Source organism: Canis lupus, chromosome 18, assembly GCF_011100685.1.
Source record: "Canis lupus familiaris isolate Mischka breed German Shepherd chromosome 18, alternate assembly UU_Cfam_GSD_1.0, whole genome shotgun sequence".
In the NCBI taxonomy this organism is placed as follows: domain Eukaryota; kingdom Metazoa; phylum Chordata; class Mammalia; order Carnivora; family Canidae; genus Canis; species Canis lupus.
Window position 1 is genome coordinate 54,537,657 of NC_049239.1, and position 27,910 is coordinate 54,565,566.

At 57.6% G+C, this 27,910-nt stretch overlaps 4 protein-coding genes and 1 long non-coding RNA gene across 12 annotated transcripts; 3 read left to right on the forward strand and 2 right to left on the reverse strand.

Annotated features, from left to right (window-relative positions):
- The first annotated feature begins 2,041 nt into the window (after window positions 1-2,041).
- B3GAT3 (beta-1,3-glucuronyltransferase 3) lies at window positions 2,042-6,702 on the forward strand. Of its 2 annotated transcripts, none has more exons than XM_038564278.1 (5): window positions 2,042-2,278; window positions 3,404-3,578; window positions 4,975-5,335; window positions 5,531-5,835; window positions 6,192-6,702. In XM_038564278.1, exons 1-4 carry the CDS (start codon window positions 2,197-2,199, stop codon window positions 5,831-5,833), a joined length of 921 nt encoding a protein of 306 aa, XP_038420206.1. In that variant the 5' UTR covers window positions 2,042-2,196; the 3' UTR covers window positions 5,834-5,835; window positions 6,192-6,702. The 2 variants fall into 2 exon arrangements, with proteins under 2 accessions (XP_038420206.1, XP_038420205.1); XM_038564277.1 differs by having other exon boundaries at window positions 2,048-2,278; window positions 5,531-5,821.
- Window positions 6,703-7,061: 359 nt separating this feature from the next.
- ROM1 (retinal outer segment membrane protein 1) lies at window positions 7,062-9,329 on the reverse strand. Its single transcript, XM_038564291.1, is given in 4 exon segments — window positions 7,062-7,587; window positions 7,702-7,948; window positions 8,245-8,390; window positions 8,392-9,329. Coding segments are annotated over 4 exon segments (1,056 nt in total). The 5' UTR covers window positions 8,836-9,329; the 3' UTR covers window positions 7,062-7,368.
- A 104-nt stretch (window positions 9,330-9,433) lies between these two features.
- EML3 (EMAP like 3) lies at window positions 9,434-19,338 on the forward strand. Of its 6 annotated transcripts, none has more exons than XM_038564284.1 (22): window positions 9,434-9,669; window positions 10,466-10,637; window positions 10,716-10,976; window positions 11,070-11,180; window positions 12,224-12,291; window positions 12,451-12,574; window positions 12,796-12,966; window positions 13,161-13,230; window positions 13,312-13,422; window positions 13,664-13,759; window positions 14,130-14,285; window positions 14,442-14,583; window positions 15,026-15,177; window positions 15,254-15,379; window positions 15,471-15,602; window positions 16,049-16,116; window positions 16,857-16,945; window positions 17,018-17,115; window positions 17,238-17,325; window positions 17,815-17,913; window positions 18,301-18,321; window positions 18,420-19,338. In XM_038564284.1, exons 1-22 carry the CDS (start codon window positions 9,648-9,650, stop codon window positions 18,995-18,997), a joined length of 2,955 nt encoding a protein of 984 aa, XP_038420212.1. In that variant the 5' UTR covers window positions 9,434-9,647; the 3' UTR covers window positions 18,998-19,338. The 6 variants fall into 6 exon arrangements, with proteins under 6 accessions (XP_038420212.1, XP_038420213.1, XP_038420210.1 ...); XM_038564285.1 differs by having other exon boundaries at window positions 9,435-9,669; window positions 10,719-10,976; XM_038564282.1 differs by having other exon boundaries at window positions 9,491-9,669; window positions 12,454-12,574; window positions 18,191-18,321; window positions 18,420-18,858.
- Window positions 19,339-19,502: 164 nt separating this feature from the next.
- Window positions 19,503-27,819, forward strand: MTA2 (metastasis associated 1 family member 2). 2 transcript variants are annotated; one of them, XM_038564288.1, is made up of 18 exons: window positions 19,503-19,681; window positions 20,370-20,437; window positions 20,881-20,974; window positions 22,546-22,663; window positions 22,798-22,861; window positions 23,046-23,163; window positions 23,486-23,588; window positions 23,789-23,888; window positions 24,031-24,219; window positions 24,329-24,403; window positions 24,538-24,596; window positions 24,788-24,885; window positions 25,024-25,163; window positions 25,614-25,842; window positions 26,041-26,130; window positions 26,433-26,551; window positions 26,654-26,802; window positions 26,990-27,819. In XM_038564288.1, the coding sequence occupies exons 1-18, from the start codon at window positions 19,654-19,656 to the stop codon at window positions 27,153-27,155; spliced, it is 2,007 nt and encodes a 668-aa protein (XP_038420216.1). In that variant the 5' UTR covers window positions 19,503-19,653; the 3' UTR covers window positions 27,156-27,819. The 2 variants fall into 2 exon arrangements, with proteins under 2 accessions (XP_038420216.1, XP_038420217.1); XM_038564289.1 differs by lacking the exon at window positions 19,503-19,681 and adding an exon at window positions 19,971-20,053.
- LOC119864282 lies at window positions 20,813-24,771 on the reverse strand. Its single transcript, XR_005373676.1, has 2 exons — window positions 24,464-24,771; window positions 20,813-23,946 (listed from the first exon to the last, which is right to left on the reverse strand). It is a non-coding gene; the product is annotated as an uncharacterized LOC119864282 (long non-coding RNA).
- Window positions 27,820-27,910: the final 91 nt, after the last annotated feature.

A 27,910-nucleotide genomic window follows, 5' to 3' on the forward strand; every position in this document is an offset into this window, starting at 1 on the left:
GGCAGTGAGCTTTAGGGCTCCTTTTCTCCTTCCCCTTCCCCGCCAAACTGCTCTCTCTCCTTTTATTTCTTTCACCTAATTCTTCTCTGTCAGCCCTCCCCTTTATATGCCCCACTGATAACACTGGGACCACCCCTTACCTGATAAGGGATGAATGGATCAAAGGAGTGAGGTTGCTGAAGAACATCCTTTTCCCTGCCATCCCAACCTTTTCTCTTCCTGATTGCTTCTAGAGTTGCTGCAGTTCTGACAGGGGCAGTTCTATCTCCCCTGTCCCTTGGGGGAAAGAAGTTTTCCACTCTTCCTGAAGAGGGTATCAGCATTAAACTTCTTTTGCCCCCTTTTTGTCCCTTTTGGGGGCATTTAAGATGGAGAAATCTGTTTTGGTTTCATCGAATCACGATCACCTGTATTTATTGCTGGGAGAAGGCTGAGGGTGGGGGGAGATGATCATGTGTGCCCAGGGTTGGTGGGAAGCTCTGGGTGAGGGGTGGGGGAAGACTGACTGGGGACAAGGGGGAATATTTGTGGCAATTTTTTTTACTTCCTCTTGGCCCCCAGCTGTGACAGGTTTTGATAAAAGGAGAAACAATAAAGAGATAAACCATAAATAACTGTTGGTGTCCGGATTCTAGTTCTGACCTGAACCACAGACCCTTAGAAGCCTGAGGGCCTGACATTTTCATCTAGCTTCAGCATAAACCTCATTAGATCAGCAAAATGAGTGAGTACGTCTTCCTCAACTTGCTAGATGCCAATATTTTCATAGAGGAGTCCAGCAAGGTCATCAGATTTTAGGAGGCTTAAACAGTGGTGACCAGAGCTGATGGGGTCCGTCTTGAATAGAAACAGCTTTATAGTCAGATGTTCTCATGAAAAAGGCTGCTTCTCTTTGGCATCACTTTTTTAAATTCCCCATTGTTTCAGTGACAGGAAGTAGATCACTCCATTTTGTAAAGTGACTTATCAGTCTTGAGAGATTATAAGAAACGATTTTTTTTTTTTTTTTTTTTTTAGGGAAAATGCTCAGGAAGGCTTGTACCTGAGTAGTTAGGGAATGTGCTCATGGAATTCTTAGCTCAAGAAATATTTCCAGTTAGTTTGCTGGGACGTAGTGCACTCCCTTGGCACCCCACTCCCTGCCTCCTATTGTCATCCGTTTAAGAAACGGGGGGGGGGGGGGGGGGGGGGGGGGGCAGGGGCAGCCCGGGTGGCTCAGCGGTTTAGCGCCGCTTTCAGCCCAGGGCCGGATCCTGGAGATCCGGGATCGAGTCCCACGTCGGGCTTCCTGCATGGAGCCTGCTTCTCCCTCTGCCTGTGTCTCTGCCTCTCTCTTTCCCTCTGTGTCTGTCATGAGTAAATAAAATCTTAAAAAAAAGGGGGGGGGGGCAGGAGGCGTACTGGTTTTGGAGACAGGTACCTCGAAGGCACACAGAAAACTCCATAGTGGCGGTTTCATGTTTTTGTGGACCTTGGTTACTTGTCCGTAAAATGGGGACAATACCACCTGTCTCAGGACTAGAGTGAGGAATGAGTGAGGGACGCCCAGAGCACAGGCCGGGCACAGAGAAGTCCCAGATTTCATTCATTCATGAAACAAGCATTTGTAGCCATGGCGTCCCGTGGCTGAGGGATGAATGAATGAGAATGAGGAAATGGGGATCCCCGGGGGGCTCAGCGGTTTAGCACCTGCCGTGATCCTGGAGTTCCGGGATCGAGTTCCGCGTCAGGCTCCCCGCATGAAGCCTGCTTCCCCCTCTGCCTGTCTCTGTCCCTCTCTCTGTGTGTGTCTATGATGAATAAATAAATACTTTTTTTTTTTTGTTTTTTTTTAAATGAAATCTGGGTCTGGAGACCAAGGGAAACGTCTCAAAGTCACTCCCGCCAGGCGACTGACCGCCCGCCACGCGAGCACGCCACGCCGGATGTGACGTCACCGACTCCCGTGGTTCCCAGAACTAGGCGGTGGGACCGGAAATTAGCCCGGGGGGCGGGGTGCAGAGTGACCGGAAGTGGGCGCGGGCGGGCGCCGGCGGCCCCGGCTCCCGGGAGCTGGTGAAGAGGAGCGTGAGGAAGGCGGGCCGCGGGGCGGGGCCGCTGCAGGGGCGGGGTCTGCAGGCTGGCGGATGGGGGGCGGGGACCCCCCGTCGGTTCCCCCCGGACCCCGCCTGCTCCGGCGCCGGCGGCCGCACGGCCATGAAGCTGAAGCTGAAGAACGTGTTTCTCGCCTACTTCCTGGTGTCGATCGCAGGCCTCCTCTACGCGCTGGTGCAGCTCGGTGAGCGGGGCGGGGCGGGGGTGCGGCGGACCCGCCTGAGGGCGCCCGCCGCCTGCAGCCCGCCCTGGGGGTGAAGCCCCGCGCAGGCACCGTGCAGCCCGCTCGGCCCCCGACAGCCCGTGCCGCAGCCGGGCTCTCCTCTCTGGGACGCGCCGCGGCCCCCGCCGCACCTCGGAGGAATTGCGGGCCCCTTTCCAGAGTCCGCGCGGCCCCGCGTGGCCTGTGGCCCTCCGCCCTGGCAACCCCCTTACCTCCCCCACTCGCTCGCTCCGCTCCGGCCGCACGGGCTGTGTGACAGTTTCTCGAAAAGCCCAGGCGCGTTGCTCTCTCAAGCGCTTACCCTGTCCCTTCTGGCTGCAGCGCTTTTCCCCCATTTCTTTCCCGGTCGCCTCTTTCTCACCCTTGAGGTCTCAGCCCAAATGTCACCGCCTCAGAGAGTCCTTCCCCGGCCACTTTAGCTAGAGTCACTGCCTTTTCTGGACTCTCTTTTATACTCTATCCTATACGTCTCCTTCGTGGCCCTTATCACAGCTCGTGACAATTTTACTAATTCGTTTCTTTGCTCAGTGCCTGCCTCCTCCACTAAACCGAAAGCTCCATGAAGGCAGGGACCATGTCTGCTTTCCTCCCTGCTGTATCCGCAGCACCTGAGGCTGTGCCTCCCACGAGGAGCCTCCAATAAATATTTATCCAATAATGGAATCAATGAATTTTATGAGTCTTTGGTCACACAGCCACGGGAACAGATTGAACTCTGCCGCTTACGCAGACGGCTCAGGGCTTGATCTTCAGGTATTTAAAAGACTGCCCTGTTTCAGGAGATTTAGTTGTTCTTTACATCTCTAGAAGGCAGCAACGTGAGCATCAGCAAGTAGAAGGGTTGGAGGCGGATGAGCAGCTCAATATCCAAATGAAAGCTGTAACAGATGGACTTGACTGTGGTTGGAGAGGGCTGCTGATTGAGACCGTGAGCCCCCCCACCCCCGAGGTGTGGAAGAGGCTGTTGGGGAAGCTGTCAGGAGATTTCCCCCTACACTGGCTAGGAGTTGAATGAGAACGTTCTGCCCCTTTGGGATGCTCAACATGCTGTGGTTCTCTGCCCCCATCCCTGCTTCCTGGGACCAGGTCAGCCATGTGACTGCCTCCCTCCCCTGCGCGCAGCAGCAGAGCAGCTTCGGCAGAAGGATCTGAGGATTTCCCAGCTGCAAGCTGATCTCCGGCGCCCACCCCCTGCCCCTGCCCAGCCCCCTGAACCTGAGGCCCTGCCTACTATCTATGTTGTTACCCCCACCTATGCCAGGTATGGGGTCTGGTGTACCCAAGAGGCCTGCCAGGGCCAGGATGTTGGTGTTGATGGAGTTTGGGGAGGCACTGGGCTAGAGGGTGTTCTGTAGGTGAGGGCATGCCAAATGACAGGATAAAGGAACCACATCAGTCCTCAAAGATTTGTGGGGAAATGACTGTTTCTCTAGTAAAACAGGGGTATGCTATGAAATAGAATACACAGTTCCTAACAAATTTTAAGATAGAATAACAAAGTTTCAAAGAAGTGCTGAGCTTGCCCATGAATTCACTCTCTCAGGGATCCTTTGGTGAGAAAGTCTGGGGACCGCAGGCTAATTGAAGTAGAAAAGGGCCTGGCCTTACCGTCATACTAGGGTCTAGAAACAGTTACCCCAGCTATGATTTGTGGTATGTTCACTCTCTACCAGCCACTGTGCTAAGTAAGGGCTTTTTTTGTTTTGTTTTGTTTTTTAATTAAAATGTAACTTTATTTTCGTACAAACCCCTGGGGAACCTGGTTTTAGGTTTATAGCTAAAGAGCCTGCCAACACCTCAGGGGAATCAAATGGCTGACCCATGGAAGCACAGGCAGCTCTAGACCCTGTCCCCTTCCACACACGCAGCCCCAACCCCACGGCAGGCAGAGCAATTGAGGGATAAATCTAGAAAAGACTGGGCCACACCTTCCCAGTTTCCTGTCTAACCTTAGATAAATCCTCTCCTGGAGAGGAATGAGGCAAAGGGCTCATCTAAATTTCTCATCCTGGAAACCCAGGAAGAGCACCTGGTATTTTAGAAAGTCGTTAAAATTTGCTCTTTAAGGGGAAGCCTGGGTGGCTCAGCAGTTGGGCGTGTCTGCCTTTGGCTCAGGGCGTGATCCTGGAGTGCTGGGATCGAGTCCCACATTGGGCTCCCTGCATGGAACCTGCTTCTCCCTCTGCCTGTGTTTCTGCCTCTCTCTTTCTATGTCTCTTATGAATGAATAAATAAAATCTTAAAAAAAAATTTTTTTTTGACCTTTAAGACAAAATCGTTGTAAAGTGCTGTTATTCCCATTTTCACAGCCAAGGAAACAGGCTTGGGGAGATCTGACCCATTTCCCCCAGTGTCTCACCTACTAAGTTACAGAGCTGGCATTCAAACCTAGATCTGTCTGATTCCAAAGCCTGTGCCCTTAACTTGTAGTCTCCCACAGCCAGAGCCCTGGGGTTGAGGCGGGTGCCAGACATGGGCTGCAGGAGCAGGGCAGGAGAGTGCGGTGTGAAGTTGACAGGCAAGAAGAGGAATTTGGGTATTGGTTGGGCAAACGCTGTGGGGGATACTAGAAGGGGCCCGGGAGAAGCTATGTATACTGGCGGGAGTGAGCAAATGGTCCCGACCCCTTGCCCTCCTCCGTGTCTTTTCCCCTGCAGGCTGGTGCAGAAAGCGGAGCTGGTGCGGCTGTCCCAGACACTGAGCCTGGTGCCCCGGCTGCATTGGCTGCTGGTGGAGGATGCTGAGGGCCCCACCCCATTGGTCTCAGGGCTGCTGGCTGCCTCGGGCCTCCTCTTCACACACCTGGCGGTCCTCACCCCCAAGGCCCAGCGGCTCAGAGAGGGTGAGCCAGGCTGGGTTCGGCCCCGTGGTGTAGAACAACGCAACAGGGCCCTCGACTGGCTCCGGAGTGGAGGGGGTGCTGTCGGGGGAGAGAAGGACCCCCCCCCAGCCGGCACCCGGGGAGTCGTGTACTTTGCTGATGATGACAACACCTACAGCCGGGAACTCTTTGAGGAGGTGAGCCCTGGGGTGGGGATGGAGAAGGAGGCAGGTGGAGCCAGCTTCACCTGTTCCCTTGGTTACTGGTGTTTCTCTGGAAAGATGTTGTGGGAGGATGGGGAGCAGTGGGGCAGAATGAGCCCATTGGCCCTTCCTGCTGCTCCCTTGCCCCTGGGCCACCCTGTCTGTTTCTTTTCTCCTGACCTCTCTTAGATGCGCTGGACCCGTGGTGTCTCAGTGTGGCCCGTGGGGCTGGTGGGCGGCCTGCGATTTGAGGGCCCTCAGGTACAGGATGGCCGGGTTGTGGGCTTCCACACGGCATGGGAGCCCAACAGGCCCTTCCCAGTGGATATGGCAGGATTTGCTGTTGCCCTGTCCTTGCTGTTGGCTAAGCCCAATGCCCAATTTGATGCTACTGCTCCCCGGGGCCACCTGGAGAGCAGTCTCCTGAGTCACCTTGTGGATCCCAAGGACCTGGAGCCCCGGGCAGCTAACTGCACTCGGGTAAGGGGCTAGAGGTGGGTAGAAACCTGGCTCTGGGATATGGAAGGGTGATGGGGAATGTGGAGGAAGGTTTTGGGGAGGAGGGGAAGGACAGTTGTTTGAACAAGGAAGGACCCTGCAGAGCTCAGACTCAACCTTGCTTACTCTCCTGGAGGGGGAGCTGGGAGCCAGGGAAAGAAATGGTCTCCTGCACTCTATCACCTGGGCACCCATGTAGCCCAGAGGGGGTAAGGGGAGAAAGCCCTATTTTAGAGGCACTACAGCCCCTGCCCTGCACACTTGAATCTAATGCTATGTCTGTAGAGGCAGCGGTAAGAGAATTCGGGCTATGCTGTGGGCCCCAGTTCTAACTGAAATGCTCCCGCAACAGGTCCTGGTGTGGCATACACGGACAGAGAAGCCCAAGATGAAGCAGGAGGAACAGCTACAGCGGCAGGGCCGAGGCTCAGACCCAGCTGTTGAGGTGTGATGGCGGCCCCCCCACCCCCGCCCCTGACTACCACCTCGTCAGGCACGAAGCTGGGGGACTGGGCCCCTGGCCAGCCTGGGCGGCAGATTTCCAAATCCTGACCCCTCAGAGCCAGGGGGTGGCTCCTCTGCCCCCTCAGCCCCAGAGCGTGGCCCAGCTGCTTCTCCTCTCCCCCAGCCTGCCATGTGGCACTGCCCACAGGCTGGGGACAAGCGGCCCTTGTGTTGAGCCAGGTCAGCTCGGTCTGGGGTGGGGCAGAAGGACAGACACTCAGGAGGGCTGCTAAGCAACTGGGTAACTTATTGGGGCTAGGCATGGGCTGGGGGGCTGGAGGAGCTGGGCTGGACCCTCCCCACCTGAGCATGCGGATCCCACCCCCCCACACCTCCAGAATAAAAGATCATGAGCTGGAGGGGCCTCTGGTTTCCTTTGTAACGCACGTCTGGTTCTTGCATTTTTTTTTTTTTTTTTTTTTTTTTTTTTTAATTTTTATTTATTCATGATAGTCACAGAGAGAGAGAGAGAGGCAGAGACATAGGCAGAGGGAGAAGCAGGCTCCATGCACCGGGAGCCTGACGTGGGACTCGATCCCGGGTCTCCAGAATCGCGCCCTGGGCCAAAGGCAGGCGCTAAACCGCTGCGCCACCCAGGGATCCCTGGTTCTTGCATTTGATCCTCACCAGAGTCAGGACCTGGGAGTCCCGGCTTCTTTATCAGATAGAAATCAGTTCTCCCAGGGCCCTCTACCCCCTTGAAGAGGAAGATCAGTGGTTTCAGTCCAAAAGCTTTATTGAGTCTGTGTGCCAGGAGCAGTCTCCAGCTCTCCCCACGTTGCTCTCCCATCACCCCGTGTGCTTTCTGGTTGTCCGGTGGTTCTGGCCACAGGGGCTAGGCCCCGGACACCTAGTTCTCTTGCTGCTACCAGTCCAGCTCCCTGACTATCCTTAACCCCCCTAATCGCAGGGACTCCCCCATCTGGAGCCTTGGTACAGAGTTGTGAGGTTTTCATTCCTGTCCATCCCTCCCCTCCCCCCTGCCCAGACCCCCCCCCCCCCCCCACTTCCCAAGCTTCAGGCCACTAGGCCTCAGGTAGACCCTCCTTAGGAGGTGCCTCTTCTGCTGGGGCCTCCTCAGGTGCTGGCCTGTGAGCAACCCCCGCCTGTAGCCATGCTGTTTTCAGCATGTCTTTCAGCCCACTGGGAAAGAGATAGCCCTGGGCCTCTCCCTCCCCATCGATGACTCCTCCAAGCCCCTCCAGTGCCGTCTGGAGGTACCGCAGGCCCAGGAGCACCAGAATCTGTGGGGGAGGCAAGGGGCAAGAGGTCAGTGAGGGTCAGTAGGTCCCTGGAGCCAGGGGTAGAGGCAATGAGGGGGGGCCCAGATGGAGGGGGCCCCCATGTTGCTGACTCACCTGCAACATGAAGGTGACAGTCAGCGTGCTGCCCAGTGTGCTCGCCAAGCTCTGCAGGTGCCCCAGCAGTGCTGCGTGGCATCCTTGTGTCCAGAGGTTTAGGTTGGGCTGACGGGGATCAAAGAGAGGGTGTGCGTGGGGGTCTGAGAGCCGGCTTTGCAGGCAAGGTCTGGGCGAGTGGGGGTTGCAGCAGGAAAAAGGGACACCGTCGATCAGATATAGGCCTTCCACGTTGCTCTGGATCCGACTGTAAAGAGAGGGGCAGGGGTGTCAGGATGTCTGGAAATAGAGACCCCGGCGGAGAAGCTGCAGGGCACGGGATTATCTCCATCCTACAGACGACAAAATGGGCCCGGAGCAGTTTGGTCACATGCTGTGGGTCACGCACCTAATAAACAGCAGATCTGCAACCAATTCTCTCAATCACTATGCTCTATTTATTGCCTATGGGGGTGAGGTGGGTTTCAAGGGGGGAGGAGAAGAAGGGAAAGGAGGGTTAGGAGGCCAGGAGGAGCCGGGGGAGGGGAGAGACAGAACACTCACTCAACCACGTCCTGGTCACTGGGATCCAAGTAACGGCTGCTGACCCACTGGACCCCAAACCAATCCTTGTATCCGTGCCGCCCACAGCAGTGGTGCCTCAGCTGGAGCTCATCCAACAGCCGTTTGGCATGACAGTGTCCGGGCACCTTCTGTGTCTTTATAGTGAGCCAAGGCAGTCCCCAGGCCCTCCTCCAGCCCAGTGTCCAGACTCCCAGGTAAAGCCAGGGTCAGCCCCAGGGCGAAGACCAGAAGACCTCCGCCTGCAGCTGTGCCGGCCACCAGCAGCGGGCCGAGGACCTTTCTCCACGGAGGGTATTGAGCTGCATCCAGACTGGCCCTGCTGGCTCCTGCACCCACCAGGCCTGTGCCCAGAGCCACCGTGCCGGCTGCCAGGGCAACCTGGGGCAGGGCGGCAAATGGGCAGGAGGGAGCCAAGAAGGTGCTGAGGTGCCACAGCTGAACCAGGAGGTGCCCGCTACAGAGAAGGGTGAGGCCACCCGCCAACGCCAGCAGCCAGGAGAGGAGCCAGAGCCCCTGTGCCAGACGGATGCGGGGCTGCAGGGGCAGCACCAAGGGCAACACCGGCGCCATCTCCCATCTCTGCCCAAGGGGAAGCAGAGTTGTCGGGGACGAGGGTTGGTGGGGACGGGATGCTGAGTCAGCCCAGCCTGGCTTGAGCTGGGCTAATGCCACCCTGACCCCAATACCCTGGGAATCCGCCCACCCCTAGCCTTAATAACCCGCTGCCCTGGCCCCTGCCAAGCCCCAATTCGAGATGCCTTTGCCTTGCCCCTTAGGGAAGGCCCCGCCCCCGGGCCGAGGTGCCCATTTCGTAACCCCGCCCCTGTCCCCTCGCGGAAGTGGGGAGGGGCGGGTCGGCTCTGCCCCTAGGGCCCGAGGGCCGGGTGCCGGGACCAGAGGAGACCCCAGGGAGTCCGGGGGCGGGGGATCCCTAAGGACGCGGAGACCCGGAGGGGGCCCAGGGGCCAGCAAGCGGGCCCTGCCCGGGTCCTGAGCCCCGAAGCCCGGACAGGGAGGGGTTACCACCAGGCGGCCCGGCCTCCCCCAACGTCCCGCCCCCCCTCCCGCGCTTCCTGGCGGCTCCGCGTCCGGCGCCTGTTTGTGCTGCGGCGCTGGGGCCTGGGACGGCCCCGCCACCGCACCCCCGGGAGCCGAGAGCGGCCCCGGGAGAGTCCGAGGCCCCGGGGGGCCCTGGACCTGCCGCCCCCGCCCCACAGCGCCCCCTCCAGGCCCTTTCCCCGCGCGCGACAGCGCCCCCGGGGGGTGGCACAGCAGCCGTGCGCGCGCGCCCCGGGGTGCTTCCCCTTCCCCGGTCCCTGGCCATGGCCCCGGCCGCTTAGAAGCCTCCGCCGCCGCCGCCGCTCGGAGCAAGCCGGGGCCGGATGGACGGGGCCGGGGCGCCCGGTGAGTACGGGGCGGGGCGGGCGGCGTGCCCCTTCCCGAGCGCCGGCTGGTCGGCCGCTGCCTCTGCGGTGTCCCCGCGTGCTCCCCGGCCTCGGGGCTTCTGAGCATCCTCCCCGGTGCCTCAGGTCGCTCTTCCTCGTTATTTGGATCTCCTGCTGTCATTTCCACCTTCCTCAACGTCATCCACTCCCCGTGTTGCTCTGGGCCCCTTGACGTTTCTCTGCCCCCCCGTGTTATTATGGGCCTATTCTCCTGGTATTTCGGGTCCTTTTACTTCTGACCCGTTCCCCGGGGACCTTCACTATGACTCCGTCTCCACCTATACCCTCCCGGGTCGTTCTTGATCTCTTCTGGTCTTCTGAGCCCTCCGATGACTGTATTCGGTGTCCCCCTCTTCTCTGGGGCCCCCTCCCCCTCTGTTTCTGCCTTCCCTGGAGAGCTGAGCCTGCTCTGGGGTGGGCAGTCACCCCCGAGCTGCACCGGCCTCCCTCTGTGGTCCCCACGTTCCGGGGCAGCACTCCATATTTCCCCCTGGGACTCTGTGGTACTCCCTGTCTTTGCGGAGGCTGAGACAGCAGCAGGAAGGGAGCTTTGCCAGGCTCCCCGCCTGCCCTGCCAGAAGGAGGCCCTTGATCCTCTACCACCCGTCGCCTCCCCTCCCGGCCAGCCTCCAAGCCTGGGGCTGCTTCAAGGGGGCAGTGTGTCGGACAAATGCGAAGTTGGGGGGAGACAGAAGCCCCTCGGCCCTTTCTTCAGGTGGTCGGTCCATTCTAAGTGCCTCTTGCCCTGTTCCCAGGTGAGGGCCCTGCTCAGGAGGCCCTGCAGTCCTTGAGTCGGCGGCTTCAGGTGCAGGAGAAGGAGATGGAGCTGGTAAAGGCAGCCCTGGCCGAAGCTCTCCGCCTGCTGCGGCTGCAGGCGCCCCCCAACTCCCTGCAGGACTCTGGCGCCGTAGCTGCCACAAGGGACAGGTATACACATTGTCACACCCTCTTCCTCTTTCTTCCAGGGACCTCTAGGGGCATCAGGTTGATTCACTGTCTCCCCAGCAGCCCTGCAGCGCCCCCCGGACCGCCACCCCCATGCAGCCCCGCCTTGGTGAGCCGCGGCACCCAGACCGAAGCAGAGGCGGAGCGGGAGGCATCCCTGGGACCCTCTGGCCTGAGCAATGGGCCCCCGGCCCCACAGGGGGGCAGTGAAGAGCCTGGTGGGACCCAGTCTGAAGGAGGGGGCAGCAGCAGCAGTGGCACTGGCTCCCCTGGCCCCCCGGGGATCCTCAGGCTAACGCAGCCCCCACAGCGCGCTGACACGTAAGTGTCCTGTGGCGGAGGCCAGGAGGGGCGGGAGGGGCGGGAGCAGGAACAGAGGGAGTGATGTTTACCTGCTCACTATGCTCCTACCAGGCCGCGGAGAAATTCTTCCTCCTCATCCCCCTCAGAGCGGCCCAGGCAGAAACTGTCCCGGAAGGCCGCCTCCTCAGCCAACCTGTTGTTGCGGTCAGGGAGCACAGAGAGGTGGGCGCCGCTCCCCCGCCCCCAGGCTCGGGCTCTTGACCTTCCACATCCCTCACCTCACTTCCCTGGCGGGCTGGGGGACCTCACTGGCCAACAGGAAGAAAGGAACAAGCACGCCTGGGGCGTCTGCTGTGTACCCGGCTGTGCTAAACTCTCAACCTCCTCCATCTCATTCAGTTCCCACAACACCCTTGGGGGGTAGGTGGTGTCATGCTGTTCATTGTCCAGGTGAGGAAGCAGGCTCAGAGAGGGTAAGTGATTTGTCTGGGGTCACACAGCTAGAGCTAGGATATGAGCCCTACTCTTTCCGACTCCGGTTCTGCTGTTTCACTGCGTACCTTCCAAGAGTTTAGGAGGTACCACAAGCTCTCGTGATTTTCATGGATGACTCGTTTTCAGAGTTTCAGCCCTACCCCTCACCCCTTAACCCCCTCCCCCTTCCCCCTCATCTACCAGGCTTTATTTCTAGACAGCAAGGGGGGAATCCTAGTGGCCGAGCATGGTCATCTCAGGGTGCGTGCAGGCCTCAGGACTCCCGTGTGTTCATCTGAACCCTGTCCTTGGTTTCTTCTTTACTCTCTGAAGAGATGTTGCAGCCATATGGTCTGGTGACAGCTCTCTGTGGAATTCACCTGTTACTTTCCTCTTGAGACATAAAGACATTCTTGCTTCCCTCCCAGATCCCCGAAAGGCAGGGCTGGTGTACATTCTGGATTCACTCTGGTCCCATTTTACAGATGGAGAAATGAAAAGGCCAGCCAGAGGCCTGTGGTCTAGGAGAAGGGGCTCCCCCCGGCCATGCCACGCTGCCTCTCACAAACTTTAGGGCTCTGTGCCGAGTGCTCAGCCCCTTCAGCCCAAACTTTCTCATCTCTTACAACGGAGCTGAGAGTCCCTATCTACTCTGGGGCCCTGAATGCTCTGGATGCAGGCTAAAAGCCTGCAGAGGTGTCTGGGTGAACCTCCTTTCCTGTGTCCTGCCCTTCCCCACTTACGTCTCAGGACCTGACCTCATCACTCTGCTCCTCTCTCTTTCCCAACAGCCGTGGAGGGAAAGACCCCCTCTCCAGCCCCGGGGGTCCTGGGTCTCGGAGGAGCAATTATAATTTGGGTATGTACGGAGAAGTCTGGCACGATGGAGTTAGGGTTTGGGCTACAGCCCCAGGAGCTATTTTGGGGGACCTGTGAGGTGTGGTGGGTAGAGTCCTGCTCTGGCTTTCCCGAGAGGGAGGCTGCAGGGTGGTGGTTGACACCCCCCTTTTCTCTGTAGAAGGCATCTCAGTGAAGATGTTCCTTCGCGGCCGCCCCATTACCATGTACATCCCATCTGGCATCCGCAGCCTTGAGGAGCTGCCCAGCGGCCCACCCCCGGAGACCCTCAGCCTTGACTGGGTGTATCCTGCCCCCTCCAGTCCCATGGGGACCCCCTTTCCCATCTTGGGAACCCCCCTTCTTTCTGGCTTCCCCCTGGGTCTGCGGGATCAGGAAGCCATCGGAATCCGCCCCTCCCATCTTCTGCCAGTGGTGCTGCCAGCCAGAAGCTCTTTTGTTGTCCCCACTCTTCCTCACTCTGCCCTCGGTCTGACCCTTTCCTTGACTGTGATCCCCACTCCAGTTATGGGTACAGGGGTCGTGACTCCCGCTCTAATCTGTTTGTGCTGCGCTCTGGGGAGGTGGTCTACTTCATCGCCTGCGTGGTGGTGCTGTACCGGCCTGAGGGAGGCCCAGGGGGTCCTGGAGGTGGTGGCCAGAGACATTACCGGGGCCACACGGACTGCGTTCGATGGTGAGGGGCCCGAGGCCTGGGAGCGGGCAGTTCTGGGTGTGGGGATGGTTAGTGTGGCAGGAACGGGATCTGGGAGGGTGCAGAGGAGCAGGAAAGAAGAGTTGCCTTGCTGGTCTGCAAGCATGGAGAAGGGTGTCCTGGGGGGTCTTGGGAGACCAACCCCCTTCCCGAGAGTGTCTCCTCCTTCCACTTAGCCTGGCCGTCCACCCCGATGGTGTCCGTGTAGCCTCAGGACAGACAGCTGGGGTGGATAAAGATGGAAAGGTAAGGCCAAAGTCAAACCCTGGCAGACGGGAGGAAATTCTAGCCTGGCTGCCCTTCACATCCTGACCTCTTCTCTACCAGCCCCTGCAACCTGTGGTTCATGTCTGGGACTCTGAGACACTGCTGAAGCTGCAGGAGATTGGACTGGGGGCCTTCGAGCGGGGTGTAGGAGCCCTGGCCTTTTCAGTGGCGGTGAGCTGGCCCTCAAGCCCCTTGGCCCCCGTATTCCTTGACCAGGAACCTCATCCTTGCACTTCACCAGGACGCCTCAGGAGTTCTGGCATTCCTGAACCCAGCCGACTTTCCTGAGAAAGGGACAGGGGTCCACCTCACCTGCCCGCTCAACCCGCGATGGCAGCCTTTGCCTGATGACTGTGAACCCACAGACCTTGAGGCCTCACTTGGCCCCCCTCGACGTGTCCCCTATTTTCAGGATCAGGGTGCTTTTCTTTGTGTGGTGGATGATTCCAATGAGCACATGCTGTCAGTGTGGGACTGCAGCCGGGGCACAAAGCTGGCTGAGATTAAGGTGAGGAGTCCAGGTGGCCTGGCAGGGCAGTGAGGTTAGGGTGCCCAGAGCAGTGGAGTACAGATAGCTCCAGGCTTCCCCATACATCGACTTCATTTCTGGCTGGGTCACCTGGAGCAAGTCTCATAGCCTCTCTGAGGCTGGGAGAGGCGACTGTGGAAATTCTGGCCTCCTGAGTGATCTTGTGTCAGGCATTAGAGTGGTGCTGGCATCATGAGTGACTGGGGGAGGGGGTGGGGGTGCTCTTGGGGAACCAGACTTGTCCTGGGGTTTTGAGACTTCAGCAGACCAGCTGTCAGGATGCAAACTGAAGAGTCAGAGTGTGGGTGCTCAGGGCTTGGGGTAGCTGAATCTAGTATCTTCCCTTCAGAGTACAAATGACTCAGTCTTGGCCGTTGGCTTCAGCCCTCGTGACAGCAGCTGTATTGTCACCAGCGGGAAATCCCACGTCCACTTCTGGAACTGGAGTGGAGGAGCAGGGGTCCCTGGAAACGGGACCCTCACCCGGAAACAGGGCGTCTTTGGGGTGAGGCGTGGATGGGTGTGGGGTAACATGGACAGGGTAGAGGTGAAAGTATCCGTCTGAGTAGTGTAGACCCTAATACTACCCACCTGGCAACGGCATGTGACTTTGTCTTTGCCCTTCCCTTTGACCCCTGCTCTCTGCTTGCCTCTCCCCTAGAAATATAAGAAACCCAAGTTTATCCCTTGCTTTGTGTTCCTCCCGGATGGAGACATTCTCACTGGGGATTCAGAGGGGAACATTCTCACCTGGGGACGGAGCCTCTCAGATTCCAGGACCCCAGGCAGGGGTGGGGCCAAAGGTACGTGGTGCTTGGGGGTGGCATCTGGGAAGTCTGGTACCCCAGAGGCTCTGTGGGAGCAGAGAAGAGGATCCCCCCTTTTTTTTAACCACAAGAGTTGATAGTTGTCTGGGACCCCACCGGGGCCCTCCAGGAGGGCATTCTAGAAGGGTAGGGACGCCATGGCAAAGGGGCAGGGCTAGGGGCTACGGAGTCTGCCGGATCCTGGGTTCACATTCCAGTTTTGCTGCTGGGTATTTGGCCTTTAGAAAGTTATCTCAGGTCTTTGAGCCTCCATCGTCCAGTCTGTAAACTGGGTAAAATAATAGCCGAGGATCAGAGACCGTATTCAGTAGGTGCTCAGCAGCTGGGAGTTATCATTCTGTTGTGCCGGCCAGGGCTGCTCCAATTCCCCACTTCCCAGCACCCCTACGGCATGACCCACTTGTGACTTTGCCAACAGAGACCTACGGGATTGTGGCACAGGCTCACGCTCACGAAGGTTCCATCTTTGCCCTGTGTCTCCGGCGGGATGGGACTGTGCTGAGTGGTGGTGGCCGGGACCGCCGGCTGGTGCAGTGGGGGCCGGGGTTGGTGGCCCTCCAGGAGGCTGAGGTGAGGCTGGGGTCAAGGGAGGGAGGAGGAAGAGGGTTGGCTAGCGGGACCCTGACCTTCTGACACCATTCCGTAGATTCCTGAACACTTTGGAGCGGTGCGGGCCATTGCTGAGGGCCCGGGCTCTCAACTGCTGGTGGGAACCACAAAGAATGCACTGCTGAGGGGAGATCTGGCTCAGGGCTTCTCCCCTGTCATCCAGGTTGGGGGGCTGAGGGCTCCGGGGAGGAGGGGAGGAGGGTGGGAAGAGCTGCTAAGGTAGGGCAGAGGTGACAGCCCATGCTCTGCTGCAGGGCCACACGGATGAGCTCTGGGGGCTCTGCACGCATCCCTTCCAGAACCGTTTCCTCACCTGTGGCCACGACCGGCAGCTCTGCCTGTGGGATGGGGAGGGCCATGCGCTGGCCTGGAGCATTGACCTCAAGGTAGAGCCCTATGTGTCTGGATCCCCAGTGCCACACCCACCATGGCTTCTGTGGCCGCCACTCCTTTCCCAACATCCCTGTCCCTTCTCCTCAGAGGTAACCAGCTGCACGGGCTACTAAAATCTCCATTCTTCTGTGCAGATACCTCCAGTGCCCCCTAAGCACTACCCCCTTGCCCCCAAGCCCCCAGACCTCCCCTTGACCCAGCAACAAATGGCGACTCTCCGGCACAGCTTCCCAGCTCAGTTCTGGTTGTTAAGTATTTTGAGTATCGCCTCCTGTAGGCTCCAGTGACACCCTGCCTCCACCCCAGGTCTACTGTCCCTCTCCTCCCCAGCTCATCCTTGGGAGGAGAAGCCTTTGGTGTTACCAACATGAAGAGGTGTCCGTCTGGGAACCTTCACTAGAAAGGCATCTTCTTGAATTCACCTTCTCCCCCCTCCCAGGAGACGGGTCTCTGTGCTGACTTCCACCCCAGTGGGGCAGTTGTAGCTGTGGGACTGAACACAGGGAGGTAAGAGGAGCCAGGATTCCCGGTAGGGGAAAGTAGGAGGTACGGGAAGGGTTCCCGGTAATGGGGTTTGTGGGGGGAGGAGTGTGGCTGCTGCCTGCTCGGGAGCCTCAGCTGCACCTTCCCGCTCCTCAGTGCTTTTCTCTGCAGCCCCCTGCCTCCCCTGCCTCCCCTGCTCTCCCGTGGCAGCTGTCATTACCCTCAACCACTTCCCTCTGAGCCTGGGAGTGTGGAGGAGGTGGCTGCTTAGGATAGAGAAGCGGTGGGGATAGGAGGGGCACAGGAGAGACTAACAAAGGGAAGTGACAGGCTTCCAGACTCCCACAGGTCCTCCTAGTGGGCCCCTCTATTCCCCTCTTAGAGGCATCAGAAGTCCTTCAGCCTTTATCTCTCTAGCCCCTTCCGGATTCCTAGCCTAAGAATGCAGTGGTGGGGGCACCTGGGTGGCTCAATGGGTTAAATACCAACTCTTGATTTCAGCTCAGGTCTTTATCTCAGGGTCGTGGGATCCAGCCCTACGTGGGCTTGCACTGGGCACGGAGTCCTGCTTAAGATTCTCTCTCCGCATCTCCCTCTGCCCCTTCTCCCACTCTCCTTTTTTTCAAAAACAAACAATGGACGCAGTTGCGGCTTGTCTACATTACAGCCTTTCTGTCCACACCTCTGAGACTCTCCAACTCGCCAGTCCCCACCTTGCCCAGGACAGGTAACCTCTCACCTGCTTTTTACTACTTCCTTTCCAGGTGGCTGGTTTTGGACACAGAGACCAGAGAGATTGTGTCTGACGTCACTGATGGCAATGAGCAGCTCTCAGTGGTCCGGTACAGCCCAGGTGAGAGCCACCCCCTACCCTGGACCCAGACCTGTCCCTGGCCCTTCCCTCTCTGAGTGACTGTCTTTGTAGATGGGTTGTACCTGGCCATCGGTTCCCATGACAACATGATCTACATCTATAGTGTTTCCAGCGATGGTGCCAAGTCCAACCGCTTTGGCCGCTGTGTGGTGAGGAAGCTGGGGTGGAGGGTGGGGCATTGCCATAGGTCTCTTGAAGGGGTCTAATGTGCTCAGGGGGATCTGGGTACGGGAAATGGCTACATTTTTAGTCTCTTGACCCTTGTTCGTAGGGTCACTCCAGCTTCATCACTCACCTTGATTGGTCTAAGGATGGGAGTTTCATCATGTCCAATTCTGGGGACTATGAGATCCTTTACTGTGAGTGGCAGGAGGGGAGAGCATGGGGAATGGGTCACTGGGTGGGTTTTATTTGTTTGGGGGGCTCCTGGTTGGGAGGGTTGAAGGAGAATCTGTAGGGAACTTCAAGCAGAGAGGGTGTTGGACAGGAAGGTGGAGATGGGATTGAAATGGAGTTGGAATTGCACAACCCCCAAATCACCGTATCTTTCCCCATGAGGAGAGAGCTGGAAAAATGTACTAGGAAAGATTGTTTTGGACAAGTTTCTCAGGGCAGGTATGGAGGGATTGACCAATGTAGGGAGGAGGAACTGATGAGAAGCCATTGGAACTTCAGCAAGAATTCAGGAAACATACGGGGTTGGGTTCTGCCCTGAGCTGAGGGCTACCTTGGTGACCAGATCACTGGCCACTACCTCAAGCAAGTCTTAACGATGTGCCCTTCCCGAAGTCTTCCCGACTGAGGGCAGGGTTAGAGCTGAGCTGGGTGGGCCCCGGCCCTCTCCCCAGGGGACGTAGTTGGAGGCTGCAAGCTGCTGAGGAATCGCTATGACAGCCGAGACCGGGAGTGGGCCACCTACACCTGCGTGCTGGGCTTCCATGTCTATGGTGAGCAGGGCCTTTGGAACCATCCAGGAGGGGTGGGGGGCAAGGTGGAGTCCTCCCTGGGCTCGGCATGCTGGGCGTGTGTCAAGGGGTTGGCGTCTAGAAGCGGGCAGATCCAGCCCGGGCGGCCCCTCAGGCCCTGGGCTGTCGGGACGGACTGGGAAGGATTGCCTGGGACGCGGCCGGTGGGTGGCCGCCCTGCCTGAGCACCAGAACGTGCGTCCCTGGGCCGAGGGTGGGCACGGGGAGGAGGCCGTACTGAGGCTGGCCGCCGTGCTAGGCGTGTGGCCCGACGGCTCGGATGGCACCGACATCAACTCCCTGTGCCGCTCCCACAACGAGCGCGTGGTGGCCGTGGCCGACGACTTCTGCAAAGTGCACCTGTTCCAGTACCCGTGCGCGCGCGCCAAGGTGAGGCCTGGCGGGCTGGGCTGCTGCGGCCGGGCGGGCGGGCGGGCGGGCGGGCCCGGGCTCGGCGCCGCCGCAGCTCCGTCTTGGTTCCCGCCCAGGCGCCCAGCCTCGTGTACGGCGGCCACGGCAGCCACGTGACCAGCGTCCGGTTCACGCACGACGACTCGCACCTCATCTCGCTGGGCGGCAAGGACGCCAGCATCTTCCAGTGGCGAGTGCTGGGCGCCGGGGGCGCGGTGCCAGCGCCCGCCACGCCCTCGCGAACCCCCTCGCTGTCCCCGGCCTCCTCTCTCGACGTCTGACCGCTGCGGGAGGGCACTCACCGGCCCGCGGCCCGGCTCCGCCCCATCCGCAGCCCCCGGGGCCGGGGGCCCACCTTTCCTGGACTCCGAGACATTCCTGGTCGCGCGTTTCCCTGGAGGGGGCGAGTGGCACCCCCCGCGCACACTGTAGAGACCCGCTGGCCGAGCCGGGCAGCCCCAGCCTGGGCCCCGACTCCCGCCGCCTGCTGAGGGGCAATAAACCAGAAGCAAAGTCGCCTCTCAGTCCTTTTGTGGGGCGCGGCTGGGTGCCTCCGGAGCCCTGGGGGGTGGCGATGAAGAAAAAGAGGAGTTTGGACCGAGTCGGGGAGCGTAGGCCGCTCATGCAAACGATAGGCAAAGCCGCTTGCAAATGACCCGGCGAAGCGCGAAGGCGCGCGAGTCTTTCGTGGCCTCAGGCGGAGGTACGGGGGCTCCGGCGAGGATAGAGTTAAGCCCAACTCTTCTCCCGCCCTCGGAGGAGGGGCCGAGCCGCGACGGAAATAGCCGAGCGCCCGGCCGCGGTTGGCCGGAGGGAGCCGAACCTCTTCCGGAAGCGGCCGATCTCTGGGCTCCGTCTCTCCGACCTGAGCCGAGCGCCGGGCCTTGTTCTCCGGATCGGCCGAAGGTGTTCCGGAAGGAGGCGAAGCCCGAGGCGGGCAGGGCAAGCCTCCTCGGCGGCCGGCAGAGTCCGACGTCTGCTGGGGCTCGGCGAGGGCGGAGGTGGGGGCGCCGGAGCCTGGCTCCGGTCCGGCGGGAGCCGAGCTCGTTCCGGAAGAGGCCGAGCGGACCGGCGCTGGCCTCGGCGTCCCGGGCGTGAGGCGGCGGCGGCGGCGGCGGCGGCGGCGGCGGCGACGGCGCGGGCCGGGATGAAACGAGACGGCTGAGGTGGCGGAGGTGCCGGCTGCGCGGGACCGACCGAGACTTCCGCGAAGCGCCAGCCCCGCGCTCGGGGCTTCGCCTCGCGCCGAGCCCTGCCACCGCGAGTCTCCCGGACCCCTTTGTGCGGCCGGAGGCGGCGGCGGGAACGGCCATGGCGGCCAACATGTACCGGGTGGGGGGTGAGTACCGGGCGCAGGGGCTGCAGGGGCCGGGGCCGGGGCCGGGGCCGGAGAGGCGCGGCGGCGGGCAGCGCGGGTCGCCGCGTCTGGGGCGGCGTGGCCCCGAGCGCGGACCGGAACCGGAACCGGGAGCTCGGGGAGCGAGGCTGCGGGGACGGCGACGCGGCGGGGCCCCGCGGCCTTCGGAGAGGCTGCGGGAGGCCGCGACGGCGCCGTCCTGGCCGCGTCGGGGGCCCCCGGGGTCGGGCGGCGGGGCCTGGGAGGGTGGTTCGGCTCGAGCTGACAGGGCAGGCAGGGGGCGGAGGGGGCAGAGCGGCCGCCGCCGGGAGGTGTCCTCCTCCCGGGCGTTATTGTGCGCCTGGATGCTAAAAGGTGAGGGTCAGCGATTGCTCATTTGGCCGAGACGGGTGCATCTCCCTGGCGGAGTTGTAGGGACGGCAGGGGACCCCCTGCTTCTTGCTCCTTCCTTAAGGCTCACTTTTGAGGGAAGGATTTGAGATTAGAACTTGGGTGGTGGTGGGGAAACCCCTTGTTTTCTCGTGGTCTCTCCACTTCCACATTTCAGCGTCCTCTCTACCTGGATCCTTATCCCCTTGGTCCTCTCAGGCCTCCTCTCTCTCCCACCCCGGTGCTGTCTTTCCCATCTCCCCCTCTGATCTTCCCGGTGCTTCCCCACCCCCTCCTACAGATTACGTCTATTTTGAGAACTCCTCCAGCAATCCTTACCTGGTTAGACGGATTGAGGAGCTCAACAAGGTGAGTGGAACAGAGAGAGTCCCACCCCTGTCCTGTCTGGCCTCCCCCCCTCCCCCCTCCGGGAGGGTCTTTTTCTTCTGAGGTCACTAACTTCAGGTGGAAGGCGGAGGCGGGGTGGAGGGGAACCAATCCTATCCTAAGCGCCCATTCATATTCATTCATTCATTCATTCATTCATTCATTCGGTGTATTCAGGAAAGGCTTTTGAGAGCTGGGTGGGAACCTTCTATTCTATCTCTCCTGGGCCAAGGAAAGGGAAAATCTGGAGGATAAAAAGTTTGGAAGTCTGTCCTTAAACGCCAAGTTTTATTCATAATCTTTTGGGTCTTTCTATTTATACCCCTTAGAGACTTATGCACTGTTGTTAGTCTCTTCTTTTTGTGTTTCCACTTTAAAATGACCAACTTTAACTGCTGTTTTTTTTTTTTTTTTTATCCTCTTAGACTGCAAATGGAAATGTGGAGGCAAAGGTTGTGTGTCTTTTCCGGCGAAGGGACATTTCTAGTAGCCTCAATAGTCTGGCTGATAGCAATGCCAGTGAGTGTCTTTGCACCCCCCCCCCCTCCACGCTCCCCCTCCCCATGATCTGAGGCCTGGGCATGTCCCTGCAGGTGTTTCCCCTGGTAGCATGCCCAAAGCAGGGGTGTGAGTTTGGGGGTGAGAAATGCCTGGTTTGCGGAGGGAGGCCTGTTTTTACACGTTGGGGTTGGAAGCAGGGTGGAGAGACCATGATAAGGAAAGCCAGAAAATGGCTTGTGTGTGTGTATCTGAATGATGGGTGTAAAAGAGATGATAGTATTTAAGTAGGGGATGAAGAAGAGCTTTAGAGAAGCAGGACCCTTGGGGGTCAGTTTTGGGTACCTTGGGACAATGGGTAGTGACTGTAAAGGTCAAGGTTGAAGAGGAAGAGCGTGTACTTGGAAGCCTGCATAACAAGGAAGCAGCCTAATTTTGCGATCACGAAGTAATGAGAATACATTGAAGGAAGAGAATGGGAAACTAGGAAACTTTTCTTGCCCTTTTTCCTCTTTCTCACCTCTTCTGTTTTGCTCCACTCCATTTTACATCTTTTCCTTTTGTGTTATCTTCCTTCTCTTTATGCTTTCATCTTCCTTTAAAAAAACTATTTCTTTATGTTTTCCTTAGTTTCTTTTTCCTTTCCTGCTTTGGCTTTCTTTCCTCTTCCTCTTGTTCCTCCTTCTGAAATTATCTTCCTTATTTCAGGCAGCTGTGGCCATGAAGGGGTTAACGAGGAGCTAGGCCTACCAAGTTCTCTGGCCCTCTGGGGTTTCCAGCCCCATCTGGCAGGGGCTGACCTTGGCCTTGTCCAATCAGAAGGGGTGGGGGGGGTGTGGTCCCCCCCTTGCCTTAGCACTGGGTTTCCGGAGCACACAGGCGAGGGGTGGAGCCTGCTGCACCCCACCCCCCCCTTCTCCCTGAGGTTGGGAACAATGCACCAATGAGCCTGGGCCTGTGGCTCTCCTGCCCCCTCCCGCTTTGGTTGGCCCTCAGCCAAGTTAACCCTTTCCACCAAGGTTTCAGGGCAAAGTTGCAGTGCCTGGGGAGGAAGGCACTGGCGCTGGCTTGAGAGGTACTGTCCTTGGAAGCCCCACAAACAATCATTAGTCAAGTGGACAGTGAAGAATAGTTAGGACTGCGAGATGTATAAGAGCAAAGAGACTCCTGAAATCTGAAAAGAACTAGTAAACACAACCTCGTGTGATGATTTTTCACCTTATTGGGTTTCTGGAACTCGGGCTGGTTTAGCAAGAGAGAGGAGTGTGATATTCTTGCTGGGCCTGAAGTGGGCAGATTTGTGCTTTATGAGTGGCATTTAAGCATTGGCACCTGGGTTTGGGATGCATTTCTGTGGCATTCTTTGTACTCTTAGCAGCGATTCCCAAGGCATTAGTGATGGGGAGTTGGGAGCACTGTAATGGGGAGAGGGCTAAGTGGGAAGTTTGGCGGGCTTAGGGGCTGAGAGGTAGATGCCTGGGGAATGTGAAAACCAGCTGGAATAGGAAATGTTTTCCCCGGGGTTAGAGTTGCCAGGGTGGCTTCTTTCTGAATTAGTTTCTGACTTGGCTTCTTCCTCCTTCATCTCCCAGGGGAGTTTGAGGAGGAATCAAAGCAGCCAGGGGTGTCAGAGCAGCAGCGACATCAGCTGAAGCACCGGGAGCTTTTTCTTTCTCGGCAATTTGAATCCTTACCAGCCACCCACATACGGTATAGGACAATCAAGGCCACTGTGGCCTGTAGGCACTTCCGTAGAAGCTGGCAAGGGAGGGGGTGGTGTATTGGAGATGCTGTGGAGAGGCAGTGAGGAGCTCACCCGGGGTTTTCTGACTTCTCTTCTGTAGGGGGAAATGCAGTGTGACGCTCCTGAATGAGACTGACATCTTGAGCCAATACTTGGAAAAGGAGGTGAGAAAGAGGTGCTGGGAGAAGAAGGAGGGGGGTGGGTATGTCCCAAGGGGCTAGAGGAAAGTAGAACCATGATGAGGCACAGGTCAACTGGCTGACCGCCTGTCTTGGGAACTCTGGATCCTCCTCACCACCCCCAGCCTCTGAGGACTGCTGCCTGCTTACCCTTTCTTCCCATCTCCAGGACTGCTTTTTTTACTCACTGGTGTTTGACCCTGTGCAGAAGACACTTCTAGCTGATCAGGGAGAGATCAGAGTTGGTTGCAAATACCAAGCTGAGATACCAGATCGCTTGGCAGAGGGTAAGCGACAGACCAGACCAGTATGGCTACTGGGTTATCTAACATGGTAGTGTCTATGAATAGTATGCCGTGGAGTTTTACACTGTATAGTCTTCATGGCTCTCTGCTGTCACCCTGATAGGACAGGACCCTGGGAACCTGAGGCGGGCAGATGGGCACAGTTGGGAAGAGAAGTCTGAAAGTTGAGGTGGTGATAAAAATCCAAGCAGGATTTTATAAAATTTTATAAAATCCAAGGAGGAGCGAAGTGCTATTGTGAGTATCAAAATACTTACTATCCTCCTTTACCTTTCTCTGATGTTGCCGTCTCCCTGTTTCCAAGGAGAATCTGATAATCGGAACCAACAGAAGATGGAGATGAAGGTCTGGGACCCAGACAACCCTCTCACAGACCGGCAGATTGATCAGTTTCTCGTGGTGGCCCGGTGAGGGGTGGGTGGATGGGAAAGATGGGCTGGGGGTGGTGTGGACATCTTGCATCGAATTTGCAGAGGTGGACTTGATTGTTTTGGGGGGGAAGTGGGTTTTTTTTGGCAGGGGTGGCATGGGTGTTTTCCTTATTTGGCTTAGTTCCTCAGCCCAATCATGCCTTCTTTTCCTCTTGGCTTCTCCATCTCTCCCTCAGAGCTGTGGGCACCTTTGCAAGAGCCCTAGATTGTAGCAGTTCCATTCGGCAGCCAAGCCTGCACATGAGTGCAGCTGCAGCTTCCCGAGATATCACCTTGGTGAGCAGATGTGGCTGGGCAGTTGGGCAGGCTGGGCTCTGTGGGGGACCTGCAGAGCCTGGGGACAAGAGAGGAGGGGTCTCTGAGGCTGTGGTGTTGGAGGGGCTCAGGCCATCAGCATTGTTTCCTATCTTCCTTGTAGTTCCATGCAATGGATACGTTGCAGAGGAACGGCTATGACTTGGCTAAAGCCATGTCGACCCTGGTACCCCAGGGGGGCCCGGTGCTGTGTCGGGATGAGATGGAGGAATGGTCTGCTTCAGAGGCTATGCTGTTTGAGGAGGCCCTGGAGAAGTATGGGAAGGATTTTAATGATATTCGCCAGGACTTTGTAAGTGGATGGGGCTGGGAGGAGAAGTGGAAGAGATTGTCGTCTCTGGTAAGGGAACCAGGACCTGGGACCAGATGCCAGCTCTGCTTTCTTCCCTCTGCCTCCTTAGCTGCCTTGGAAGTCACTTGCCAGCATAGTCCAGTTTTACTACATGTGGAAAACCACAGACCGCTATATTCAGCAGGTATGGGCTGGGCTGGGCAGGGCAGGGCAGGGCAGACTGGACCAGGGACCTCCTTCTCACCTCTGCCTTTGGGAGTTGATGACATCCTCCTGCAGAGATACTTTGATCTTTCTTTTTTTTTCCCCTTCCTGCAGAAAAGATTGAAAGCTGCTGAAGCAGACAGCAAACTAAAACAAGTCTATATCCCCACCTAGTAAGTGTGGTAGGTGGGGGAGGTTTGCATGTTTTCTTTTTCTCCCTCCATCTCCCCCAACTCATGCTTTGCTCAGTGACTGGCAGTGGGCAGGAGTCAGGATCAAAGAGTCAAATGTTGATAGAGATGAGATGGAAATGGATTCTCTACCTTGACCAGTTCCTGGTTTCTCCCCACACTGTTCCCATTAGTACTAAGCCAAATCCTAACCAGATCATCTCTGTGGGCTCGAAACCTGGCATGAATGGGGCTGGATTCCAGAAGGGCCTGACCTGTGAGAGCTGCCACAGTGAGTTCCATGGGAGGATTGGGATGTTGTGGGTGGGGGGGGGGGGGGGGGAGGTGAGGTCCTCTCTGGCCCAAGGACCTGAGGGACTCTCGTGTAGTATTTTTCCCACACTGCCCCCTTCTCTCCATGCTCCTACAGCCACACAGTCTGCCCAGTGGTATGCCTGGGGCCCACCCAACATGCAGTGCCGCCTCTGTGCTTCTTGTTGGATCTACTGGAAGAAATATGGGGGACTGAAGACCCCGACCCAGCTTGAGGGGGCTGCTCGGGGCACAACAGTAAGGAGTGGTGGGGAACAGGCAGGGCAGAGCAGTAAACATATCGATGTGAGCTTTAGGGGAAGGCCAGAGCACCCAACCCCTTCCATGGTGATGGTTTGATGTGGGTATGGGTGGGGAGGGGGTGCCCCGTGATGGTTGGAGACTGGTAGGTTGGGATGGTGATAAAGAGTTCAGGCAGGAGGGATGCCTGGGTGACTCAGTGGTTGAGCGTCTGCCTTTGGCTCAGGGTGTGATCCCGGGATCGAGTACCACATCAGGCTCCTTACAGGGAGGCTGCTTCTTCCTCTGCCTGTGTCTCTGCCTCTCTCTCTGTATGTCTCTCATGAATAAATAAAATCTTATGCTAAATAAGATTTCAGGCAGGAATAAATTGCTTTTTGCAGAGAACAGAAAAAAGGGAGCCTCAGTGACCATCTGTGTTCTCCCTTTTTCCCATGTCTCTTTCAGGAGCCACACTCGAGGGGTCATCTGTCTAGACCTGAAGCCCAAAGTCTCTCCCCCTATACGACCAGCGCCAACCGGGCCAAGCTGCTGGCTAAGAACAGGCAAACATTCCTGCTCCAGACCACAAAGCTGACCCGACTGGCCAGACGCATGTGCAGGGACCTGTTACAGCCGAGGAGGGCCGCCCGACGACCCTATGCCCCTATCAATGCCAATGCCATCAAGGCAGAGTGTAAGGGCAGGAGTGGTGGGGTTAGTGGCAGGTCAGGATACTCTGGCTGGAAAGCAGAGCAGAGACCAGTGTTTCTCTGGATGTTTAATGACAGGGATACCAGGCCACAGCGCTTGGGTGGGAGAATAGATGTGGCTCCTGGCCATAGGAGAGGCCTGAATAGCGAAGCCCTTTCGAGTTTTCCTCTTTGTTCTTCAGGCTCCATTCGACTTCCTAAGGCTGCAAAGACTCCATTGAAGATTCACCCTCTGGTGCGGCTACCACTGGCAACCATCGTCAAAGATCTGGGTAGGTTAGGGTATGAGGAACCCGTTAGGTGGTTTCAGGCTCACGTGGTTTCAGGCTCACAGTCATCTTTTTACCATCAAAATCCAAAGAGATTTAGTTTAATAGTTTAACAGCTGGTACTTTTGTATGTTAATAATGGTTTTCATAAGCTATCCATAGTGAATGCTAAGATCACACTCACGTGATCCTTGCTTGCCAGATCCCTCCCACCATCACTGCCTTTGGGGATGCCCAGGGAAACTACATTGAGAATAAAAAGCATGAAAGTTCTAAGTTTTCTCTTATTTTTTTTAATCTGGCAGTGGCCCAGGCACCTCTGAAACCAAAAACACCTCGGGGTACCAAGACCCCAATCAACAGAAACCAGCTGACCCAGAACCGGGGTCTGGGGGGTATTATGGTGAAACGGGCCTATGAAACTGTGAGTTAACAGCGGGAGTGGGCAAGGCTGATTGGGTGGGCATTTATGTCTGATAAGGATCCATGAGTCCACTCTCATTGTGTGCCCCCTCCCCCTTTCCAGATGGCAGGAGCGGGGGTCCCCTTTTCTGCCAATGGAAGGCCTCTTGCCTCAGGGATTCGCTCAAGCTCACAGCCAGTTGCCAAGCGTCAGAAACTAAACCCAGCTGATGCCCCCAATCCTGTGGTGTTTGTGGCCACAAAGGATACCAGGTACAGAGCCCACCATGGGAGGGGCTGAGAAGTTGAGAACCCACTTTGGGGGGTAAGGATAATAGTATTGGTGTGGGATGGGGATGTCAGGAAAGAATGGGTCCGAAGGCAGAACTGGATTGTGGAACGTGGGGTTTCACCTTGAGAGCCTTAGCCTTCTTTATTCTATTCTCCTTTTCCTGGCCAGGGCCCTGCGGAAGGCTCTGACCCATCTGGAAATGCGGCGAGCTGCCCGCCGACCCAACTTGCCCCTGAAAGTGAAGCCACCACTGATTGCAGTGCGGCCCCCAGTCCCACTGTCTGCACCCCCACATCCTGCCAGCACCAATGAGCCCATTGTCCTGGAGGATTGAGCATCTGTGGGGGAAGGGAGGTGGCTGAAAGCCAGAGGGTGGGTGCCCAGGGCATCCAACCTCCCTTCCCCTCTAGTAGCAAAGGGAATGAGGAGTGAGGGAGGGAGCAAGTGTTTGTCCTTGGAGGGGTTGGGCGCCCTCTGGTGTTACCACTTGGAGGCCTGTCCCCTTTCCACGTTTTCTCCACTTCTGGTGGTGGAGGGCACACTGCAGGAACTTGACCCACTGTGGGAACCTAACCTGTTTTGGGGGTTAGGACCCACAGTCGTCTTGGACAGTTTTGGGGGGAGGGTTTTTTAATTTTTTAAAAATTTTGCCTCCCTTTGTGAAAACGGGATGGGGAGGGGAAGGGTAAATTGACAGGAGGTGGTGGTAGGGGGAGGGGGGCGTGCACTGCCATGACTGCCATGTCTATCCTTTTTTTTTTTTTTTTCCTAATGGGGGTTTCTCTTCCTGTCCGGTGTCCGGACTTTCCTAATTGGAGTTTGAGGCCCCTAAGCTGGCATCAACCCCAACCCATGTTCTCTATTCCTTCCCTCCCTGTGCCCCCTCCGCCTTTTGTACGCCAATTCTCAGAAATAAAGATCTTTTGTCCATTTTTTTAACCTCGGATTCTGTAATTGGTTCTTATAGTAACAAATAAAAAGCTGTTTTCTTCAGCTTCTCCTGGCTCAGCTGTTCTCTGCCATGGGTGTGTGTGTGGGTGTGTGTGTGGGGGGAGGACAGTGACTTAAATTGGAAAAATAAAGGACAAT

What these genes read in the sequence shown, in the direction of transcription:
- MTA2 (XM_038564288.1), top strand. Translation starts at nt 19,654, where the DNA reads ATGGCGGCCAACATGTACCGGGTGGGGG. An exon ending in CAACATGTACCGGGTGGGGG is followed by an intron (nt 19,682 to 20,369) that starts GTGAGTACCGGG and finishes CCCCTCCTACAG; the next exon opens with ATTACGTCTATTTTGAGAAC. An exon ending in TCTGGCTGATAGCAATGCCA is followed by an intron (nt 20,975 to 22,545) that starts GTGAGTGTCTTT and finishes TTCATCTCCCAG; the next exon opens with GGGAGTTTGAGGAGGAATCA.
- EML3 (XM_038564284.1), top strand. Translation starts at nt 9,648, where the DNA reads ATGGACGGGGCCGGGGCGCCCG. An exon ending in CCCCCACAGCGCGCTGACAC is followed by an intron (nt 10,977 to 11,069) that starts GTAAGTGTCCTG and finishes TGCTCCTACCAG; the next exon opens with GCCGCGGAGAAATTCTTCCT. An exon ending in CCTGGAGCATTGACCTCAAG is followed by an intron (nt 15,603 to 16,048) that starts GTAGAGCCCTAT and finishes CCCCCCTCCCAG; the next exon opens with GAGACGGGTCTCTGTGCTGA.
- B3GAT3 (XM_038564277.1), top strand. Translation starts at nt 2,197, where the DNA reads ATGAAGCTGAAGCTGAAGAACGTGTTTCTCGCCTACTTCCTGGTGTCG. An exon ending in CTACGCGCTGGTGCAGCTCG is followed by an intron (nt 2,279 to 3,403) that starts GTGAGCGGGGCG and finishes TCCTGGGACCAG; the next exon opens with GTCAGCCATGTGACTGCCTC. An exon ending in GCCGGGAACTCTTTGAGGAG is followed by an intron (nt 5,336 to 5,530) that starts GTGAGCCCTGGG and finishes GACCTCTCTTAG; the next exon opens with ATGCGCTGGACCCGTGGTGT.